This window comes from Carassius auratus, chromosome 6 (genome assembly GCF_003368295.1).
Source record: "Carassius auratus strain Wakin chromosome 6, ASM336829v1, whole genome shotgun sequence".
Classification (NCBI taxonomy): domain Eukaryota; kingdom Metazoa; phylum Chordata; class Actinopteri; order Cypriniformes; family Cyprinidae; genus Carassius; species Carassius auratus.
Window position 1 is genome coordinate 19406952 of NC_039248.1, and position 24972 is coordinate 19431923.

A 24972-nucleotide genomic window follows, 5' to 3' on the forward strand; every position below is an offset into this window, starting at 1 on the left:
CCAACTCCTAGCTCTCTTGGTGTTGCCCTCTCTTTGTGTGCCACTCTCACTCATGTCTGAGAGTTGGCTGCAGTGGGGTGATACAGCCTCTTGGCTCTGTGCTTCCTCATTTCACTGCCCCATTTGGCATCTCTCTCTCTCTCTCTCTCTCTCTCTCTCTTTCTCTCTCTCTCTCTCGTCCCTTCCCCTTTTTATAATTTCTGGCTCTTGTAGGCTCTGATGTCAATAGAGAGGAGACAAAGGGGGTTACTCTGAAAAGCTCGCTGTATAAACTTGTACGTAAACACACACACACACAAACGCACACATTCTTGCTGTGAAAAACACTTTAACTTGCAAAAATGCATTAAATTTAATCACAAATATTCACTGTATATTTACAGTGATTTCACAGGCAATATAAAATTAAGTTACATCTTGATTTTAGGAGATCATTAGGTTTCCTAAAGGCGATTTTCTAGAAAACATTTTATTAGCATATTTATTTCAAGCTTTAGTAGATTTGATTTCTGTGAATCGAATTCATTTGCATAACTCAAAAATGCTCATTGTACTTTTGCCCTGCATGGCATTTTTGTATTTTGCATGTATTTAAAAGTTTTCATGAAACGTACGCTAACGTTTATAAGTCTGGGGTCGGTAGAATTTTATTTTGAAGAAATTCATATTTTATTCAGCAAGCATCCAATTGATCACAACTTTTACAAAACTATTACTAAACTGTAACTATTCATCAAATAATACAAAAAAGTATCAATCAATTAAAGTAAAAAATAAGCTGCATAGCTGTTTTCTACATTGATAATAATAAATGTTACATGAAATGTCATTTGCTAGCTTTGTCGTCATAAAAATTAGTTACATTTTAAAATATATCAAAATAGAGCAATTACATTTTTTTCTTAATATTTCACAATAATACTGTTTTACTGCATTTCTGTTCAAGTAAATGCAGATTTGGTCAACTTCTTTCTAAAACTATAAAAAAAAATCTTACAGACTCTAAACTTTTAAATTCTAGTGTGATTGGGAAATATTGCTGTTTGTTATACTGGTGCATGAAAAAAAAAAATTTCTTTGAAAAAAAAGAAAAGAAAGAAATATTCTTCTTTGTATTCTTTTTTATTTTATTTTAATTCAATGTTTACAATATTTAGCTTTTTATATTTAACATTCTAAATCTATTTGGAAAAAAAAAAACTTTTAAATATAATGAGATAAATTAAAAAAAGCCAAAAAGGCTATACGGTTCAACCAAATAAACAACAAAAGAAACAAAAGCAGCAAAAAGCACATTTACATAGACACAAATGACACACCATCACATTTTATCATGCGCTTGAATTAATGTCAAGATGTACGTAAACGGGTCTGCATCATTCCTTGCACGCCACAGAAATGTATGAAGCATAGGCGTGAACTGTGTGTGTGGGTCTTGTTGAAGCATAGATGTGTTTATAGCAGAGAGGAGTTTGGTGAATTGGTGCCCTGTGGCTTTGGGACACAGACGAACCCTTGTGCGCCTCTGACTTTGCTGTGGTGGGTCTCCTAGTTGCAGAACAACACAGCAGCAGAATTTTAGCAGGGCCCTGTCGAATGACGGCACTTCTCTCTAATCTCCACACGTTCAAAGCCACACAAGCAAATTTGCTCTCCGGAACACCAGGAGAAAAAGCTCTTTGGTGTGGGTAATTCTTTTTTTTCTCTTTTTTTAAGCGTATGGAGAGGTACCTGTAGACTACAACACCAAGGCAATGTCGAAAAGCTGGAAAGTGGATTTTCTGAACAAGATTTACATTCTCCCAAAACTGGACCAAACCAGTTGTATACCTAAACGAGGACAGCTAAGCATAACCACATTTTTATATTTCTGAAGAAAATGTGAATAGTTCCTGCCCATGAAAAACTGCTATAATGCTAGGGTGCGCATGTGGGTGCCAGAGCACTGGTGTGTGGTTGCTGAGGTGTTCTTTGTGGTTTGTAGTGAGTTGGTATCCGGTTGCTAGGCTGTTCTGGGTGGTCGCTAGGTGGTTGCTTACTGACCCAAGTCAAGAGACCACCCTCAAGTCTCTAACAGTCTCGTCTCAAGATAAGACTCAGGTACCAATGTTAAATCCAGTTTTTGCTTTTGAGAATATTTACATTAAAATACTTAAATAAGTTTAAGGGGTCATATCATGCGGGTATGTACTGCAAACACATAAGAGCTTCATCACTGTCTGTCCCGCCTAAGGACATTATTAAATAATCTTTACATTTATTTAAAACAAATTAAGCTTGCGATTATGGAAAGGGGCGTTGCATTTCTGACAAGTGCTTGTGGTGTTCGGCCAATCACAGTGCCGAATCAGAGCAAGTCAGTTGGCCAATCAGAGCAAACATCGCTTGTCAGAACTTTGTAGAAAATGATGCGTTTGAGAGAGGCGGGGCATAGAGGACCTACAATAATGTGCAGTATTTAAAAAATAATGTGTTTTTTGAACATTAAAGCATGTCAACGTATTCTGTTACACAAAATAATTATCTTTAAAGAAAGTAACATATGACTTCTTTAAACAATTAAATCTAATTCAATCTAAACTATTATTGAATAATCTGTTCAATAGAAAAAAAAGACATAATACAAAATCAGATGTAAATAATACTATAATATACTGTATGGATGGATGGATTAAGGTTTAGTTAACTTCATTTGTTATAGCAAAGTATAGTTATGGTCTATCATTTAAGTGTTCTTGAAATGTTCTTCCTCCTTTCATTTCTATCCATACACTGCTCTGTAAAGGTGATTTGCATACACATCTTAGGTCTGAAATCTGTCATTATGAGGCAAAGCATGTTTGACAGGACCAGTGAGGTGTCTGACCACATGTGCGTAAGAAGGGTTTTTCCCTTTCTCTTCCTTCGAGACGTGAACAACACAGACAGACGCACAAGCGCCGATGGCCCTAGCAGATTCGGAAAAAGGAGGCAATGGTCCAGGAAAGATGCGGACATATGGCCATGCTGCAGTTGCCCACATACTGTACCATGAGGTCATCCAATTACAAACAAAAGGGGACCGGTTTCAGCTAATAAGCTGCCATTACACATGCATAAACAAACAAAAGTAATTAATAAATGAAATAATGCACATTAATCATGCAGTTACATTTACCAAAAATACGAATATGTATTCAGCCGGTCAAGTGATCTCAACATTGCAAACACTATGACACATATTATGTAGATTTAAATAGCATTTCTATGTCTAGATTTGACTGTCGAATTATATTAAATTATATTATATGTAAATGAGCATAATTAAAAAATATTTGTAAATGAATTTCCTATGTGTAAAGTTTTTTTTTTTTTTTTTTCTTCAGCTATACAAGTTTTAATGGATCATTTCTCGGCACAACTATTTGTTTGTGACATTGAATTGCATCACTTAAGACAAGCGTAGGTGTGGTGTTATAAGAAAAAGTATCAGCGTACCGAGAGGTTGGGTTTTGTGGCCACAAACTGTGTTTGCATATGTGTCATTTGAGGTTACTTCAGATCGCAAATATCAAATCATGTCTTCTGGTCGTTTGAGGGTGTCAATGCCATGGCTGTGCGCTGTATGCATAGGTGTGAGCTGTCGGATGTGGTAACAGCTGTGTGTCTGTCTTCCTGATGTGCATTGAGAATTAGTTGAGAGCATGTGCTTACATGTGTCATTATTCCTTTCTCACTCTTTCTCTCATTCCTTCATCGATGCCCCTCCTGAAATCATGCGTCGTGTTTCAACACTTAGTCAAGCAGTGGAAGGATAAACTATAGCATTTCCAATAAAGAGGAAGCATGACGACTGACGTCAGCTCAAATCTCAATGGACCTACTAAGAAAACACTTCCCCCGGTTTTGACTGTAAGAAGAGAGGGAGAAAGAAAAGAAAGAAAAAGTTGGGGAAATTCTGGAGAAGCCTGTTTGTAGCCAAAGGACATTGTGAAACAGCGTAACAGATGGGTTTCTCTCTGTGAGCAGAGAAAAACTGATGGCTTGTCAAATTTAAGGGAAATAAACATTAAAACATAAATTTTAATCTAATTTAAATTACATCAACTATACAATTCAGATGTTTGTTTTTTGTATATATATATATATATATATATATATATATATATATATATATATATATATATATATATATATATGAACAATTATATAGCTATTTGGGATTGGAGACTCTATATCAGAAGACTGACTCTTTACCATAATTTCTAAATTCTAATAACTATTTATTATAGTGAATTATAAACCTTTATAAAATATGTACTGGTAATATAAAATAGGGAAATACCTGAGAAAGAGTGAGAAAGAGTGAGAAAGAGAGAGTTTCATTAGTATTTAATCTTGCTTTCTAAAGACCAGTCAGAAATGATCAGTAATTATGTTTTTATGATAATAATGTAATAATGAGTAACTATGATTATTTATTGACAGACATATTTTTAACAGTAAAAAGAAAAGAACATACTTCGAAATAATAATAATAATAATAATAATAATAATAATAATAATAATAATAATAATAATAATAATAATAATAATAATAATAAAATAAGCGTTCCTATCTTGCATACTTTTGAAGTATAGTTTGTCTAGTATTTTTTCTGTGGAGCTTCTCCCATCTTGCTCACTGGTAAAATTCTCTGTAAAGATGTTTTGGAAGAATATTTATTGCGATATGGTTATAATAGGTTAATTCAATTGAAATTACTTCTCTTTGGGTTTGTGCATATTTTACTTCAAATCTGTCAAATCCTTAAGACCATAAAGAGTCTTATTTGCCATTGTACTGAAGGTTTTATAGAGATACTCAAGAGCGCCCCCTTTGTGTCCACTGTACACCCACACTGGCGTGGACCTCACAGTGTAATATGACCAACAGACCATGCAGCAATGTGGAGGATTATGAGCGCTGATCGTCACAGTAATTTCTGACATACTGTAAATTTTTTTAACCTTCAAAGAATCATACACACAACCCAATGTATAACTAATACAGTAGCTTCATTAGCTTATAAGAAGAATTGGAGGATCTTACATTTTTCAAAGTGAGAGATAATTTTGATGGTACTGTGCCATTTTATGGTCCAATAACCTCTCTCAACAGATGTTACACACTTTTAGATGCCACAGTGGAGCCTCACAGAACTATGTGGGACATTCCCTGCCTTCATTTTATGGTGGTTTGGTCTCAACATGGCAATTTTCTGAGAAACATCAAACTGGTTCAAATAAAATGTTTTCCATTAGGAGTCAGAAGCCACTGTTTTGGCTCTGTGGACTTCAACAACAGACACACTGAATAAACAAAGAGTGCTGGAAAAGACCGCATTGAGACGACCCATCAACATGAATGGGAGTCCTCTGCAGAAGTTAAAATGGGTGCTTGTTGAATTGGGCATGTTAGACCACACAAAACATTAGACTTTTGAAGTCATATTTTTAAAAGAGAAAATGGCAAAGGACAGCCAATGAGCAATAAGTTATTGGGGGCTGAGCATTTTTCCGATCCAGATTGTGACACAAACTTGGCCCCATTTCCATGTGTGGGTGTGAGAGAGACAGAGACCAGGCCAAATCCACCCAAATTAAAAGGCCTTTCTATTGAAAAACAGCCCCCCAGTTCTTCTCTCTCTATCAACAGAGCTGTCTGTCAGCCTCTCTAAAACTACTCCAGACATATTCCATCAAGAAACAAACCTGGGTAAAATAACTGCCAAGAGTGAAATTATAGGATATGGTATGGCACAAAAGAACCAAGCCAAAGTGGTCTAAAACTCCTGCCCAGTCTGGATCCAAACCCTTCTCCTCATTCTTCACCCATTTGTTCAGTTATGGTCAAAAACACTCCTTCATCGTTACACACATCTGGCATCTCCTGGCTAAAAAACCCCTCACATTTGCCCAATAAGTTCATGAAAAGCATAGCAGGACTTAAGAAATTAGTTGTAAACATTGGTAGAGCTAGAAAACAACAACAGATATCAACAGAAGGGCCATATTTGGAGTTGTAACAATGGTTTTCACGTTTGCAATCATTATTACATTACTATTAAAGGTTTTTTTTATAAAGATGCAGTCACATTTGGCATTGCTCAGCATTTTTTAATAGGAATCCACACGATCAAGAATAAAAGATTACAAAGGTTTTACAACAGGTCATACCATGTTAACCTTGTTTTGAAACTGACTTTTGTGTGAGCTGTGCTTTTCACATTGTTACATTATTAGCAAAAGACAACAGAGCTTTTTTCATTTTTTTTGCTTTTGAATTTTCGAATTGAATTCATAGAAACTGACTGGCTGATTTTATTGTATTTATAATAACTAAGCAAAAATGAATAAAACATGTTAACGTTTCATCCGACACCAGTCAAAGATGTTTAAGTCTCTTTTTGTGTCAAATGGTTTACAAACCTTTTTAGATATTGTCAGTGTGTTATTACTTTACATTTCACTGTCTATCCAAATGCAGCAAACTGTATGTTCACTTTATGTACAAACACCGAAACCGAACGAGATGACTCTGTTGACATTGGCTTTTTGGAAGTTTCCAGATTTGTTCCATTAAATTCAGAATTGATGAGCAGCATTTCATGAGTCAATAGTCAGTTCAGTGAGGGGTACGTGGGGTAAGCGACCACACAACATACAAACTTGTATTCACGTGGTCCTGGGTGGTTAAAGAGAACATACACACACAGGGAAGGCTTTGTCCTTTCACCTGGCTTGAACCCTGCCACCAAAGTCTAGAGTATTGACAGACCTCAATAGGGCTGTTGTCAGTAACTCGCTGACCCATTCCAACCCCATTACCATAGACTAGGAAGCCAGCATAACGCAATTAATTCAAACTTTTGTCAATTTTGGTTTTTCTTTCGCTCTTACCATTACTGGAACAGCCAACGGAGATTCCTGAGGGAATCTGGGGTCAGCTGCATATGATGATGTGCAATACTCGAAGAAATTCACAATGGATGTTTTAATAGATACCAGCTGGAGTTTTAAAGATTTGGGGATCGAAGCCAAATAATGGGTGAAATCCATTTGGAAGTAAACATTATGATGTTCTACCCACAAGGTCAGAGCGTTACTGTCTCATAGTATACTGTGTGTGCATATTTGTGACTATGTCATTGACACTATAGGTTTTTTTCATTTACAGGTTAAAAAAAAATATGTTTAGAGATGTGTGTAAGATTCTTGTACAATAAAAAAAAAAAACTCAAATACTGTCTAACCCTGAGGGTAGGAGTGCCCTTCAAGAGGGGAAAATGCCATTTGGAGTTCGCCCAACATTTCAATCCACATGTAACTTCATCTGTGTTCAATAAACAAATCCATATGAATATAAAAGAACTAGGGTGGAATAAAGGGTGGCAGAGGGGAGTTGGGTTAACTAAAAGCCAAAAACAATTTTACAGCATACACTGTAATAAAACAAACCTGCAGCCATCATGCTCTCCACTGTTCCATCACTATGGATTTTCTTTCCCTTTTAAGGAAACAGGATAGACAGGATGTGTTAGGTGCACACGGGAGAAAAGATTTACGATCAGCATGTCTACAGCATCCCAGCTCATTCACCTGTGATTTCCCATAATGCAAAAATGCCAGACAATCATACCACTGCTAAAGAAAGCAAAACTTAATGTTTAGCTATTTAAACATGTTTTTTTTACATGTACATTAATATGCACAAAGCATCTTTTAAGATTAGTTGAATTTCTTCAATTATCTCTTCGTGAAAGTTAAAGTTTCCCAACAACAACAACAACTTAATAGAGATCATTAAATGGATAGTTAATCCAAAAATTATCATTTTTTGACACGCCATCAGCTTCTTCCAACCCTTTTTTATCATACATGAAATGAGATGTTGGGCAGAATGCCAAACTTGTTTTCATACAACAAAAGAGAATGGGTAATTAAAAAATTCCACCTTCAGAGCCAAATGGCATTGGTTCAGGCATATCATGGGACCAGTCTTCATACACTAAATGTGAAAAAGGCACCTGTAAATAAGTTTTGAAAGATATAAAAGATTATTTTCTATAAATTACTCAGGAAGACTTAAAGTATTCATCTGTTTCAGTCATGCAACTCATCTGCCATATCTATGACCATTAGCGGGCCAAAGTAATGGCAGTGAATACAAAGTGTTAGATTTTTACCTGAGATTTGTTAAAAAATGTACATCTGTTCACGTATTTTTGCATAAAAATTTGCAAATGAATGGACAAATCATGTACAGTAACTAAAACAGATGGAACATTGTGTGTTGAATAAATCATATATTTATTTTTTGGAGCTATCACCACTGATTTTGTTGCATGGAATATATCCTTTGTTTTTCACACCACACATAACATTACACTGTTTAAATATGGGGGTGAGTAAAATTAATTTTGGTTGAACTAACCCTTTAATTAAAAGTTGTGAGCAGTCAGTCTAGTATAATAGTGTGTTGTCTAATGTGAAGCATTATGAGAATGTTTCTCAAAAAAAAGAAAGTACACACGTGCCAGAATGAGCATTAACAAGCCTCTCTGATTAAATTCTAACCAACAAACCTGTCAGTTCACGTGAATTGGCATAAACAACTTCCAATAAGGTGACTCACACATGTTTTTATTTGTGATTTATTTCCTCATTTTCCATATTCTGAGAAGGAAATAAAACTTTGAGCCACTGAAGTCATTTTTGTCACAGTTCTCTTAAATAACTGGAGACTGTTTTTCCCAGCTGTCCATAGAAGATTTAAATCTGATTAAAACACCCAAACAAAAGCATCTACTGCTAACTCTCTCTCTCTCTCTCTTTATTTCTCTTTGAGCTTATTTGAAGACATGCAGGCCATTTGGCAGGGTTGTTCATTGGGGAAGGGCAGTTTGTCTGCTTTATGGCTGTGCTGACGTCAATGGCATAACTCAAATAGTTAGCAGGGTGCATGCTCCCAGCTTTCAAAAGCTGCACAACAGCTGAGCCAGTGCTAAAACCCGAGACAGACTACTCTCAGACGACAGTTTCAGCTGACATCTGTTCTTCTCATTGAATACCACTCATCTTAAAATGTACTCATTTGCTAATAGATTTATCAACACTGTTGGCTGGACAAAGCTTGTTCATATATAAAGAAAAGAGGTAGTGCTTTGTGTAATTAAGTTGCTAATTCCTGACTGGGACTTAACACTTTTTGCTTTAAGATTTGAAAGCGTTAGGTCTACAGACTGACAGCAAAAGAAATGACTCTTTGTAGCTGACTCCAACACTTGACAGATTTACTGACCTATAATATCTCTGCTTTTCCAGCTATGGCCCTTAATCCCTGTGAGTAAAGATAGCAGTGTTTTCGAGACAGACCTCTTGCTCCTATTGGAATGATTAACTCTGCTTGAGCTTGTGGAGACACTAAAGTCATTGAGAAAAAAGAGTCAACAAAGAGCTCTGAATTCTTTACAATTCCAGCAACAAAATGAAAGCGAGATATTGTTAAAGCGACTTGAATTCCTGCACCACTGATTTTAACATATTAGGAAGTGTAAAGTCATTTTTAAAACACTGTTGTACTCACAAACAGACTCTTGCTAACACCGGAAACAGCAGATCAGAGCTGGTAACAGATGCCAAGGTTCAGCATAATTAAGATATTTTTGATGAAATCCAAGAGCTTTCTGATTCTGCATAGACAGCAACACAACTACCGTGTTCAAGGCCCAGAAAGGTATTAAGGAGATCATTAAAATAGTCCATGTGACATCAGTGGTTCAACCTTCAATTTATGAAGCAAGAGAATACTTTTTGTTATGCAAAAAAAATAAAAAAAATAACAACTTCATTCAATTTCTTCTCTTCCGGCTCAGTTTCCACTTCCTTTCACAAGAGTACCACGATGCATGCACGTGCATTCCTCTGCTTGTAAACAAGACGCAGCGCATGCAGGTTCTCAGCAGATATCAAATTAAGTTATTTTTGTTTTCTTTGCACACAAAAACTTTACTTTAAGCCTTTATGTATAATACATTATAAAAATACGTTTTACGGCATTAATTATGCCTGGTAATGCAGTACACAAAATTTAATGAATAATTGTAACCAGTTAATACATTATAACACTTATCAATTAATAGTTATACTATGCATTTTAAATTTGGTTATAACAACGCATATTATGAATAATTATAATGCATTACAACATATAATAACCCTTTTTTTTTTCACTTTAAGTAAAGTGTTACAAAAGCATACTCGCAGCTTAAAAAAAATTAAGGTTGAACCACTGATATCATATGGCTATATTAATAATGTTCTTACTACCTTTTCAGGGCCATGAATGAATGTGTCAGTTGCATTGTTGTCTGCAGAGGGTCAGAAAGCTCTTGGATCTCACCAAAAATATCTTAATTTGTGTTCCGAAGCTGAACAAAGGTCTTATGGGTTTGGAATGACATGAGGGTGAGTAATTAATGACAGAATGTTCCAATTTTGAGTGAACTATCCCATTAAGACCTACAATGTTCTATAAATCAAACTCCTAGAAAGGCCGCCAAAATATAGGAAATCCCTGTTTAATAGTCATTTCTAACCCAATCTCATGAACAAACAGTAAGTTTGAGTGGATCTGGCTGCTGGAAAAGCTGTGGATTGTGAAATGGCTAAGCAAACAGAATCACTTTTTTTAGATTATGACAGAAAAAAAGAGTTAGCCATGAGAATGTGTTTATCATTCCCTAAAAGAAAAGTGCTGCTAACCAATGGTTATCTCTAGGTACTAACACAAACCACAAGAACATTTCATGCAAATTCATATTTGCATGCTAGAACATTGTAATATCTGTTCACTAGACATTGCAGACTATTTAGATTGTAAACACATCGTACATACATATACTAAGAAATTATGTAAATGTCATGCACTTGGTGAAGAACATTCCTGATACTTCTATAAAAGTATAATAAATTTGATTAGGCAAAAATTGATAGATAACGGTGAGTTATGTAATATTGCTTGGAGAGAAAGAGGGTTTGTGCTGGCACTGCAATATCTCAGCAAAACAGTTTAGGAGCCCTGTGTCTCAACAGACCAATGTTAGTCCTTCAGTACGAACATCGGTATAGTCCAAGGTGACGTCAATCATGTAGTGTATATAACATTTATATTGGCATTCGAAAACACCTGTCTTTAGACTATGGTAAGAGGTTTGGTCTTATCGTTCATACCATAATTATTACATAGTTGGACAATGTGGGGTTCAGATTGAATTCAGCTGCTTTAAGCAACCCCCCCAAAAAGTAGTGCCATCTGTCTGGATATCAGATGGGCTAAATGCTGCATCAGTACATAACGTAGATGTGCCTGACGCACTTTGCGTATTACAATCCACCCTCCGATAACTCCAACAATCCCCTTTGTGCAAAAAGACACTCCCCTTGCTGGAGACCAGAGGTGTTTGAAAATATTATTGATGATGTCACGCCGTCTCTAGGGGTCTTGTGTGTATAAACACAGTGCAGGGCAGGGATCTGAAGCCAGTTTGGCACCCAACTGTGGACCAGGGGCTTTGGGAAGAGAGTGTGGCATTCCACACATTCGCACACAGAATCAACACACACTCTAGACATCAGTCAGGCAGTGGGGCTGCGATGACATGTACACATTTCACACAAACACACTTGGACATATCAGTTAAGTCAGCTAGTGGCGAAATACTGAAGACAAATGGAGACACGGTCACGTAGACACATAAGTCACGCACACAAAGGCCCAGGAGAAACGTCTTTAGACTCTACAGCTACATTACAAGGCCCTTACTGGGTAAGGATGTGGTGTACTTAAATATCACTGACCCATCATGGTCTTCCAGCCTCAAAGGCTTTCATTCTGTTGACGTTTTCCCACTTTATTGCCAGACCCTGCCTGTTTGGGTGGGCTGTTGCTAGAGCGGTTGCTATGGCACCCGAGCCTGAGGTAGATGATGAATGGAAATGATTTGACCAGAGGTACCATGTTGTTTTCAAAAAAGAGGTTTCTACTACTAAGTTTGTAGTTCCTCCAAGAGTTTTGGTAGGTTCAGTGATTTATACCGTTTGATCCAAACGTCACTTACACCTTTTTTTTAATTGTCTAATTTTGTTTATTTCAATTCATTTCATTTTTGCACAAACTAAGTTGATTTGTGACCTTTACTTAATTTAATTTCTGTAAATAAATGTATTTCTTTCAGTTTTTCTTTTTTTAATTCTCGAAATCTTATGTTATTTTAAGATTTATATTACATTCAAGATTATGTCCAGGGACTACAGATGTTTATAAATGTGTACTGCCATGCTGCTAATAATAACAATAATAATAATAATAAATAAAAATCTTCAACTTGATCTCCGATGTTTGGAGCCCATTGCAGGCCAAGCAATATTGCATGCTCCAACTAAACAAATATCATGCACAAACACGTAAGTAATGACGCATATTCTAATCCTGCATCTTTTTTATGGAAATAGGGATGCAAAACAACAGAACTGACCAGGTATGCATGTTTTTGCATATCCGTGCTGAACAAACAGGAAGAGTCCTGTCTTTCTCCCTGCTCAAAATTCTAAAATGTTTTCTTATGGCCTTTCCTGTGGTAAATGAGGAAGCGAGTGGAAATACAAAGCTCATTGTTTGGAGCTTTACATAATCTTCGCCTCTCAGAGAGACCTTACACCCTGGGTGCTCTTGTCTTCCATCTAGCTGTGAGCTGGACTTTATTCATGTAGCGCTGGCACATCAATGGAGAAAAAAAGAATTAATAATATACTCCCGTAAAATTTCTGTTAATGTGGAAGGGAAATCTGAGCTCATGCCTCCAGCTAACAGAGGAAATTAGCCAAAACATTTGTGGCCGCTCGGTTTCCAAAGTCCCATTCGAATTCACAATATTTCCAGCATGCGCAAACTGAACCTGCGGTTTGGTTTTTACACGTGAGGCATTACCTCTCGTGCCATTCTGAAGCATGACCCCAACAGCCGTGACGATGACACTGACGCAGGATGTCGCTCCCTTGGGTGGATCACTATAAAGACCCCCATTGTGACATCCAGTGAAAACAACCTTCAAAAACAGCACTGCCAGATAATACCAGATGGGGAGTTTGAGTGTTTTGGTTTTTTTCTAAGCTAAAGCCGTTATACTAAAATCATTAGCCAACAAACCCCCTGCTGAGGAAATAACTTCACAGGGAATGCTACCCACAACATTTTGATCTGAGATCACATTTCACCCGGTCAATCCTAACCTAAACCATTAAGCCCAAACAAGCAAGCCATTCCTCAAGCTCTGACGCAAAATCAGATTTAGATGAGCCAAACTCTGATCTCTTCCACTTTATTATAAAAACGCAGAAAATGAAGCTGATTCAGGTTCAGCGTGAATAGGTTGCTAGTGACGTAAGCATCACGGATCAAAGCTTGAGTTTTGGTTTAAGCTTGGACGTAAGGCACGTGAACAACCTGCACACATATTCAATACTTGAATGAGCACTCAGGCGAGAACTTCAAGGGTTTTCCCGGAAAGCATTCGCAGGGCACTTCTCCCTCAGCACATCTGAATTCTGTTCACACTGACAGTGACCTGGAGTGAGAAAAACTGCCAGAAACCATCCATTTTTATGAGAGTTGCTGATTTTTGGAAAAACAGGAAGCAATACCTAGGTGAATGAGCATGTCATCAAGCATCAGCTAGATGGAGAAAGGACTGTTACAGTGAGAAATACATTATTGTAATATAGTTTATTCTGCATTGTGAATGAGTTTTTCACACTGATAATCGTTCATCTTGATATTCATTTAGACACACAAATAAAATAAAAATAAAATAAAATAATGCTTGTGTTCATGATACGGTGCATTATACACTACTACAATGAGCCTGTCCTCCAACAAAAAAATGACCATATAGGTCGTTTGTGCAAGCATTTATTACGACCTATATTTACATTTTAAAGTTAAGCGCCCCCAGCGGCGTAAAAATAATGACAGTGTCACGTTGCGTCTGTCATGAATTGACGTATAACGTCATTACCAATCAAAACGCACGTTTATTTAAATGCAATGTGTGGGCGTTTTACACCGATCTCACAGTATTTCCTACATATTTTACTAGGTGGCTTATTCGTTCGAATGACCACTCCTAACCCCACCCCTAAACCTAACCCTCACAGAAATCATGCTAAATTATGATTTATTGAGCATATAGCCTACATTTTCGTGCACATCCGTTACCTGGGATCGAACCCACGATAGCATGATTACATATCAAGGTATAATGCAATAATCTCCGACTGAGCTACACGAAATGCAAATCAGAGTGCAAATAAAAGAGTACAAAACATTAATATGAAAACAACCTTTTGCCGTTAGGGGCGCAATTGTAGTATACACTCTGATGGGTCGTATTTCAGGGATTTGGACAAACGACCAATACAAGCATATTGGTTGGAGGACAGGTTGACTACAATGTACACAGCAACTGGGGGACCTACTACAAAATGAAAAACAAGATCACTTTTTAGGGAAAAAAATATTATTCAAAGTAACAATGCAGTCTAAAAAACATCAGACATCAGAAGACATCAGAAAGAGTTGTATTGCCCTGGATGCTTACACATACAAGGAATTTGTTTTAGTGTCACAAGCTTCCAGTACTCAGGGACAACAACAACACACAGACAATAAAAATAAGCTGAGAATAAAAATACACACATATGTTAATATAAATAGATTAAAAAAAAAAAACACACACACATTGACATTTTGAGTGATATGAGTAACTGGTTCTGAAACGGTGACAGTTCAATGAAGAATTCAACCTAAATATAGATCTAGACAACCATTACTGAAAGTGACAGAAAAGAGCATAATGGAAAAGAAAGAATTTCCCATGGGGGAAAGGAAATGGATAGTTACTGGACATAAGATTGACTGCTCGGCAAGTCTAGCACAAACAAACACAGAAAGCCTAAAACTGTGCACCCTGACTAGTCCTGTGACTAGAAGTGTCACTATATCTAGCTCATGTAGTAGATACTGTAATACAGCAATGGCAGGAAATGATCTCCATGGCGACTTTGTTTGGTAGCTCTTTCAGGGTGAATCGCACACTGGTAACATTTCAGATGAAAATGAATTGCACGCTGGCCAAGGTGCCCTTGACCAGAGCTTCCTGGCACCATGTTTGGGTGGATCTGGCTGCTGGGAAAGTCGCGGATTCCAAAACGGCTAGGCAAACAAACAGAATTACTTTTGTCAGGTTATGACAGATAAGAAACTTTGAAGTCAAGTAAAGACTTCTTAAATCATTTTCTATTAACAAGCTTGGGTGGACTGTTTGTCCTTTAATAAATAAAAGCGACGTTTAATAACATGCCATTTCATTGCACTCAGATGTTTTAAAGAGCTTATTTTTGACTCAGGAGGGGAAGGTCAGCCAGCTCAAACCCACACTAGGCCAGCCAGCTGATAAGAACGTTGCACTGACCTTCTCTAGGTACTCTGTGAACACATTACAGCTGTCAGTCATGTGGCTTCTTCTACGTGCTGCAGACAGCACTTTTCTGTTGTAACGGTTCCACATCTCTTTAATCTCGCAGACATATTTATGTTTTACAGAGGTAACGGTAAGCTTCCCTTATAACTGTATGCGTGTGAATGCACAGGCAGGCAGGATGTGATATGGAAACAACAGTGAAGTTCATTCGCGCATTATCCCCAGTTTATCTTTTATTAGGCTGGCATCTTACAAGAGTCACGAAACATTCTCCATCATCCGAAAACTTCATAAAAGTCCCAGTAAAAGTGTTGCACGTGTGCTTTGTTTCATACATTACTGTATTCACGAAATCTTCAAAGTACTTAATATGCTTAAATGTTGTATGATGTCATGGGTGGATTAATAAATGTTTAAAATAAAAAAAAAAAAAAATTAAAAATACTATGCGCCTACATTAAAGTTAATCATTTGGTACAATGCACCTATTGTGTGCATACAGCACGTTTTTACATTGCACTTATATTTAAAAAAAATGATGATGTGTGTAATTACATCTGTAATTAATTTCTAATTACATTTCTAATAAAACCGTTGAGCCGTTCCTTAAACCTACCCAAACCATCAAACCTGTCTCAAACCTTCCCTGTCTCCCACCTCAATAGCAGCAAAAGTCTTTTGCAATACAATAGGAACACAATAAATATGTTGCACTTACTGTATTTTATGTAAGTTAAGGCCACTTAATATAAAGTGTATTTAATTTTAAATGATGTTGTGTATTAATAAAATATGAATCTTTGTAGGCAAGTACGTTTACAGGCTCCTGTATGGTGCAAATGCTACAAGTTCACTGTGTGATTCCACACCTAGAATTATGCTTTTTAACAAGTACACGTTTTATCAGAAAGTCCTTGAGCACCAAGAGCAAGCGTAATACATTCCCTTAGTTTGCGAAACAATGATACTAACAAAGTGTCATGAACCCTTCTACTGATTCTGCCTGAGGTGATGCAACCATCATACATGTAAATGTTGATGTTTTCTGTATATAGAAATACGTACGTGCGGAGATGTCATTCGTGATTTAATCTCATAAAGTAAACTATAGTCAAACAATTACTGCTATTGTATGCTTCTCTTAAACGTATCTCGCACAGGCCATAAGATTAACTCCAGGGCTAATCTGTCTTCTTTGTAAATACTCTGGATAACATGTCTGCTGTCCTCCTGTGACTTTCCTGAGCTCACAAAAACACTGAAAACATTGCCAGAGACGGAGAGTTCTGGAAATTCTGGCCATCACAACTAATTCCTCATACACCACAAAATATCGGATAAATGAACCCTACACATACAAATACAATGTGGAAAAACTCATTCCGCCGAAGCAAACAGCAATGCACAATTAATTTTCAACTCTCAGCACATTGTACTGTATATACAGTGTAACAAACCACAAGGCACCTGATTCCAGCTGACATTATGAGCACGCGTGTGTCCACATCAGTGTGTGTTGAAAGAGCAGACAATGGGATTTGTCAGTCTACATCCTATTTTCCCCATTTGGTCATTAAGCCACAGACAAGTTCATCTCACGACCTGTGTATGCGAGGAATTAACACTCGCACACTGAAAAACACCTCCTGGGTTCCGGAGGATTCCAGCGGTATGGGAAAAACAGGAAAAATCTGCGCTCCACTTCCTGCCCAATGACCCTGTTTGTGTGACACACAGGAGGCAGTTTAGGTGCAGGCAGTAAGTCAGTGGCTCCGTCTCATTGTCTCGATTATGGTTACATCACTACAGATCTGCATGCATTGGGGGGTTACATTGTGAATGGAGATTATTTTCAATGTTTTCTTTAAGATAAGTCCCTCTATCTGCATTTAAAAAAAACTTAAATAAATAAAAGCAGCCTTGTCGTTGCAAAAACATAGATACTTTCTCTGTTCCAATATTTGGTGAAATGCCTCGCTACACTCTAACTGGTTTACACACACAAAAAAAATGTGTTTGGAGTGGAGTTCCTGTAAGTTTAAAATATTTTTAAATAAATGCCACATTTTTACAGCAGGGTGTCATGTATGAGATGAGAGATAAGATACGAGGTATGAACATTTATCTACTACATGTTTACAATAGAAGAAGGGCAGAGGAATGATAAAACACACTAAGTGTGAAAAGCCTCTAACAGTAATTGTAATTTGGAACTTTTTACACAGGAAGCAACTTGGAGCCACAAAAGCCAGACTTGCTGTTAATTTCAATGGAGTGTGACATTAGCATATTGCTACGCTAAAGGCCCATTCACACCAAGGATGATAAATAGTTAACTATAAACTATTGCTAATTGTTTTAATTCTATGAGAATAGGAAAGTCAACACCAACACAACTAAAGAATGTCATTTTTGGGAATCACTTTCAGAGCAATTTTTGTCAGCTGATGAACAAAAACATTCACAGCACTTTTGCTTGCTATATTTGTTCACTGCTTTTTGGTACTGAATCAAGTTTTTTTTAATGTTGTTTATGGCAATGCATTTTAAGATTGCCTTAACTGCTCAAATGACATCATGCTGCCTTTGCATTTGGCTAAAAAAGGTGTTTATGAAGGAAGCATAATTTAGAACAACCTTCACAGCATAAGCACTTTTGATCCCTTGAAATATTGCCTCTGTAGGCAGCACACTAGATTTTGGAAAAGAGAAGGTGTCTATGCTTTAGCAGTGGCAGGGTTTTTTTCTAAATAGAAATATAGGGACTAATCTGAAAATAAAACAATGACAGAAGTCTTTTTTTTTCCTTAAAAGGAGATTAGACCTAGAAAAATTTACAGTACATTAACACACAGGCACTTGTAATTTTATTGAATACTGTTGTAATATATCCTAATACAGCAGCATACTATATAATTTATCAGATGCATAAAAGCTTTAAGAAGCTTTGCAAAACCTGTACAAAAATGTGCCATTTATGTTTATGCATGAACTCTGCATAACAAACACATAATTTTTTTCAATTTACTAAACATTATGAAACTTACAAATTACTAAGTGCTAAGTAAGTATGATGTTTCACTCAACTCGCTGCATAATAGCAAGCACTAATCAGAGACCGATCAAGCCTGAAGAGCATCAGGAAGTGAATTTCAGTCCACCTGGTCTAAGAGGAAGTCAACAAAGCCACATGCAAGCTGATTGACGTCAATCACAACCCACCGCACCTGACAGGAACTCCTACTGACTGCATTTCTCAGGCTCTTTGCTTCAGTATAATGGCACTTTACACATTTCTTCCACATTATGCACTGAAGACCCAGTCCCTTTTGCCGTAGGCCAGACTTAATGCTGTTTGGCCTGATTACTAACATTGCAAGTGGGTTTTACTGAAACAACTCAGTGTTGCATGGAGCTGACCTCCTGTGCCCTTTATACTTTTTCCCCCTGAAACAAGAACATAAACACACACACACACACACACACACACACACACACACACACAAAGACACTATATTATATCATTTCTCTTCCACTCTATTCGATTTTTCCATCTTTCCTAGACACATATTGATTGTAAATACAGCATCCTAATTACAACCACCAAACCAGACTGTACAGGTCAGATACTGTACCAGCAATCTATAGTCTTTGTACAAACTTTTCCATATGCTTTTCAAACAAATTTCCCCCCAGAGTCCATTCTGAAGTTCCTACGCATGTTTTATTTGGGGGCCTTTGCTATTTTGTATTTATACAGATAGTAGAGAGAAGGAAAGAAAGTCTTTTCTCTTTTAGGAGAGAAAATGTGATCAGGAAGTGGGCCAGATTCGAACCTGTCTCCTCCAAGTGAGTGCCAAAGCTCAACGTGCAAGTTACAAATTAGCCCATTGTTTCTCTACCTCTTAATACTTTTTTGAAAAAATGTAACATTGAAAAATTATTTCTTTGTGTTTTTCATCATCAACGGTATAAGAAAAATATGCTTAATTCAAAAACTTGATACAAAAGGCAACATACGTTTTGTTTCTTACTCTACAGGCAGATATTTGTTATTGTTTTAAGCATAACGTCACTTAATATTTCAGAAAACAAGACTTTATTTCTAATGCCATTTTGCCTCGCAAGTAAATGCATCTTGATTTAAGAATATTTTGTCCAAGCTAATTTTTCTGTCTTAGCTTTTGAGTTATGATCAGATACATAAGTTTGTGTCACAACAATACAGTCAAATACATAATCTTCTAGCTTCGCATTAAACAAAACCTACTGAAGATTGCATTTAGCCTCTTTCTTCTATTCCTCCTCTAAATGTGAACAATCTCTCTCATAGTATTCTTCAGAAACGACCTCACTCCGCCAAGGTTTTCTTGACATTTCTAAGAAAACAGTCTGGGCTGTATAATGGAGGCTCCAGTGAACGGCCTTGTTCTGTTTAGTTAGCATAGATTACAGTTCTTCTGAAATCTCTGTCTGGCGTGTTCTCCGATATCACACTGGGAGCCATCCTCAAGGGCAGAGAGTGAACTATGAGGAATTTTCCCACCCGTTATACTAAGCCTTCTGCTGAGGCAGGCCTGTTTGTCTGTTGCGTTATTGTATTTGGCAGGTGTGCATGCATGTGAGAGACCAACACGTAGCAGCCATGGCCTTTTCCTATAGTTCTGTGCGACTAGACAAAACAGCCACTGATATGGGCACCGTGCTTGAATGTGTGTGTACGTGAGTCTACTAAACATTTCAACACTGCCGGGCTAATCAGCAGAAGCTGCGATGGAGATGAGTGATGATGAGGGATACAAGAGGGCAACGGCATGGGCACTAACAGAGCATGATGTCTCTCTTTCATTAAAAATATAGTTAAACACAGCATAACAAAACATGTTTACAGGCACACATACACAAACGCATGATCTTTAAGATGGAGTTATTTTAAAAGCATGGCAAATGCCTTTAATCCAAAGAGTAAATACTAAATATCTAGGATTTTACATGTTTTACCCACACGTTTAGGATAAAACATTTAATAAGAAATCTTAAGAATTGCAATCGACAGTCAGTATTTGAAATTCTGCACTCGCTTCATCCTTAAAGGAATAGCTCACCACAAAATGGAATTTAGCATTCAGTCGCTGTGTAAACATGTATAAAACCATTTGTGTAGCTAATGAAAACATCAGTAATAATTAATACGCATCTTGTGAAGCGAAAAGATGCATGTTCACCAGAAACAAATGCATCATTAAAGTGTTTTACCTTTAAACTTTTTTCCCAGTCCATAGTCAATAATAACACTTCCTTCAGTAAAAAAAAAAAAAAAAAGTCCATTCCAACTTGTCCTGTCACATCAAAATTCAGATACACAGAGCTTGATCTGTGCATATTTCCCTCCTAAATCAGATAATACAACTTTTTTTCACAGAAAAAAGCAATATTAGGGATAAAGGACTAGTATTTTAGATCACAGCAACAGTTTGAAGTACTGTTTGAAGCACTGAATTTACTTGATGGACTGGAATCATGTGGCTTATTTGCGGATTATATTATAAGATGTTTGAACTCTCATTCTGACGGCACCCATTCACTGCAGAGGATGCAATGGTGAGCAAGTGATGTAATGCTACATTTCTTCAAATGTGTTCCGATAAAGAAACAAACTGATCTACATCTCGGATGGTCTGAGGATACATTTTCAGCAAATTTTCAGCTGTGAATTGAATTTGTAATTAAAAAATTCTGAAAAATACAAGGATTTTCACTAGTGCTCTACAACTTTTGGACCTCATTTTTAATACTTTTTTAGCGTTATAGGTCTTACCAGGTAGGCAAACTCTTGTGATGGGGGACTGGTTGGACACAGGGGACCTCCTGCGAGAGGAAATGTTGAACAATTACTGAAAATCTGATAAATAAATAAATAAATACAACAAACAATTATGACACAAGCAGAAAACCCCTAAAATTCAAACACTTCTGTGTTCCATTCCTCTGTGTCATCTCTGTAACAGGATGCATAATGTCAAAGCAAAGAGCAGATTTCCACATTAAAGAATGAAAGAAGCTCTATTCAGGCCTGTGCATTTTGCAATAATTTTTTTTTAAAGTGAATCATGGATTTGATGTGACACTCCTCTATAATACAGACGTATCATTATGATATCACAGGGTGTATCCTCGTTTCCATACATACATCCGTAGAATTTCCCTGCAAACTCATCTGAACTGGGTTGCCCTTGGACAGACTAGCGAAGAGCCCAACAAAAGCCTCTAACAGTGCGGTATAATTGCCCTGACGTAGATCCATGGTTATTTGAAAGGGCAAAATAGTTCTTCCATGAATAACACCAAGTAAACACATCGCTCAGGTGGAAAAATGGAATTTAGGGGCATGTGGAAATCTTCTCCAAAGGCAAGTGATTTTTGGCGGGGATTTGTAATCTTGAAAACTGGTGACATGTTAAGTGGAAAATGGCTCTAGTGAAATGTCAGTGTGCATGGGTGGCCGAGTACACAAAACAAATGATTGGAAAGACTGCCCTCTTGTGGTTGGTCTTACAAACAACAGAGTGGACTGTAAAAAATAAAATAATTAAAATGTCTATAAATAAATATATATATATAACTATTTTTAATAAATTAAGAACAGTAATATTACTACATTTTATGAAGCTTTAATTTTTTTTTTTTTTTTTTTTACATTTTATAAAGCTTAAAAATAAAGAGATGTGAAGAACATATTAATTATTTCATACAATAAGGTGTGTTATTTGAGCTTAAGAGTAAAATGGCATTTTGGCCACATTAAGAATGCTGTTTCAAGCTTTTATTTAGTCCGGGCTACTGACATCATCCCTGTTGGTGGAGTTTGGTCCATGTAAACAGTGTTTTGTGGGTAGTTAAATCATATTCCTCTCTGGTTTCATTACAGATATCATGTGAAAGTGACAAGGTTTAGTAGCTTTGTATTGTCAAAAGTGATAGAAGTTTGGATTTAACTTTCAACAGGTAAAGCGATTTTATTCTTCAGGCTGGTAAGAGATTCTAAGTCTCATGTAAACACGTATAACATTTTGTGGTGTTATTTGTAATACATATTTCAATTATTAATTTGTATTCCAATACAACACCTTGCCCCACAAACAAGTCAATTACAGCATGCACATTTCGTTTTTTTACTATTGGGCAAGTCAAATATATTGTAAACATTTCTGTCATCAACAGATTAAACATAATTATTATTTTTTTTTGACCACAGAAACAATCCTTTAAAAATCTGCTATTTTTTTAAGACAAAAAGTTAGAATTAAGTTTATTTGAATCGTCTATTTTGTTAAGTTTAGATGAAGATACAGCTTCTGTTTACAATAATACTCACTTGTTAGATGTGCACTGAACGTTGGTCAAGACCGTAAAGTTGTTCCTGACACTTCGAAGGCTTGCTAGAACCTAGAAAAAGACAAAAACTGTGAGGCGAAACCACGCACACGTCCATTTGAAACGTTATCCTTAAAGAAACATGACACCGACGTGTTTACCTGAGCAAAAGGTGTGACGATCAAGTCATCCCCATGCCTGTAATCAAGTGAGAATACATTACCATCTTAAGCGACTGACACTCAAACAAAGCCTACGCTATAATTTCAAGTCAACATGAAAACAAAATTGATCCTATTTACTTATTTATTTATTTTTTTAAAGCTGTTCTTGGTCTTATTGTGAATGATTCAATGGCAAATGTTATCCCAAACAAGAAGACCGGCTCTTTTTCTGAAATGACTTTCCTTCTCTGCCTGACATCACTTACTTATGCAGACTACTGGAAATGTAACCAATAACCAAATAGCTATGAATTGTTTAAGCAAAATTTGGCTACATTCCCGTCCAGCATTTTTTCATGGTAAACATCTAGTTTTTAGTCAGTAATACTACCTCGCTCATTAGACTCCCTTCCGTTTCAGGACCCTAAATGCCACCAAAAAACTGGGTTAATTCAACACATGGGAACGGGAGCAATTCAACACATTCCTCAGGGTTCAACAGATATTTGGCATCTAAGACTTCGGAAAATGCATTCTTATATAATTCCAGCCAGTAACTGCCAGAAGGCCTGGGAAATAAGGCCTTGACTGAGATAGTTTCTGGCATGCTAATGTCACTGCCATGAGCAGCAGCGCATAAATCAACTCCACTAATCAGCCCCGCCTCCACCTTTACCCCGCAGAAACGTTTGGAAACAGAAATACTAGCGTTGATGAAAAAAAGAGGCATATTAAAACCCCTTAACTGTCACTCATGTTTTTTAACATAGACTTTATAGTGCACGATCCAAACTTACATTTTTATAATTCATGAATGGAAACATTTTGTAACATGATATTGATGTACCGTTTACATGGTAATGCAATGTCTGGTTTTAAAATGGGTTTCAAAGGATGAATTTTAATTTAATAAGAATATATAATTTCTGATGAAGACAACGAAGAAGTCTTTTTTTTTTTAAACAAAGGTCAAAACTCCTGGTATAATGTAGAGTTTGGAGGGTGCACTCTTATCATAAATTAATCTATTACTTTTCCTACATAATTTCTAACAAAAAAAATTGGTAAAATATATATTCGGGAGTCTTAGACCTTTCCAACGATATATAGTTTGTCAAGATTAGATTAGATTTCATTGTAATATAGTGAAGTAAATGTAGGCATCCCGTAACTTGGCTCATTAGCGAAGATGATTCAGTAATTACTATTTGTAAAAGTACAAAAGAGAAGTAAAGTAACTGACCTTACTATATTTATCCTTAACAGATGCAATGTGCAGGAAAACCCCACAAAATGCCACATTTTTCCATTAAATCTTAAACCAACCTAGGAATGTTTGCTGGTTATAGCTGATATAAGATAAGACCAGCAAACCAGTTCACCTGTTTTTAACAGGTTTAATACATACAAGTAGCTCTTAACATATTTAAAACAACTTCACTCACAGTTCTGAGGCGACAGAAGAATTTCGAGACATGGACTTCGGTGAGAGGTCATAGTCGCTGTCTGAGCGGTAGAGGAAGGACTCTCGCCTCTGGTTGTGGCCGGGAAAGTTTGTGTGGATGACCAGGCCAGAACCTGGTGAGGCCTGGGGGTCCAAAGGACTACAACTTGCAGATGGGCCATTTTCCACATCGAAACTGCAATGACACAAAAATGACAATTATGTTAAGAACACATTCACCTATTTAATGGTCTTGGAATTCTGTCATTCACACACACACTGTTACAGTATCTCTGTCACTTAATACACTAACTGAAGATTAAGACAATTAAGACAAAAGTCAATACTGATCCACCTTGGACATCCTCAGGATTCAAAGTTATATATAGCTTAAAGAAAATTTCAGGAGAAATACACAAGCTGTCCTCGG

The 24972-nt window shown here is 36.7% G+C and overlaps 1 protein-coding gene across 4 annotated transcripts in view; it reads right to left on the reverse strand.

Moving 5' to 3' along the window:
* Positions 1-24972, reverse strand: part of pde4ba (phosphodiesterase 4B, cAMP-specific a) — a 142705-nt gene that overhangs the window by 14107 nt on the left and 103626 nt on the right. For all 4 annotated transcript variants that reach the window (XM_026264850.1, XM_026264856.1, XM_026264873.1 and 1 more), the window contains 4 exons: positions 24544-24738; positions 23096-23132; positions 22936-23006; positions 21379-21428 (listed from right to left, as the gene is read on the reverse strand). In XM_026264850.1, the coding sequence (XP_026120635.1) occupies positions 21379-21428; positions 22936-23006; positions 23096-23132; positions 24544-24738 (353 nt within the window). The remainder of the gene's footprint in view (positions 1-21378; positions 21429-22935; positions 23007-23095; positions 23133-24543; positions 24739-24972) is intronic.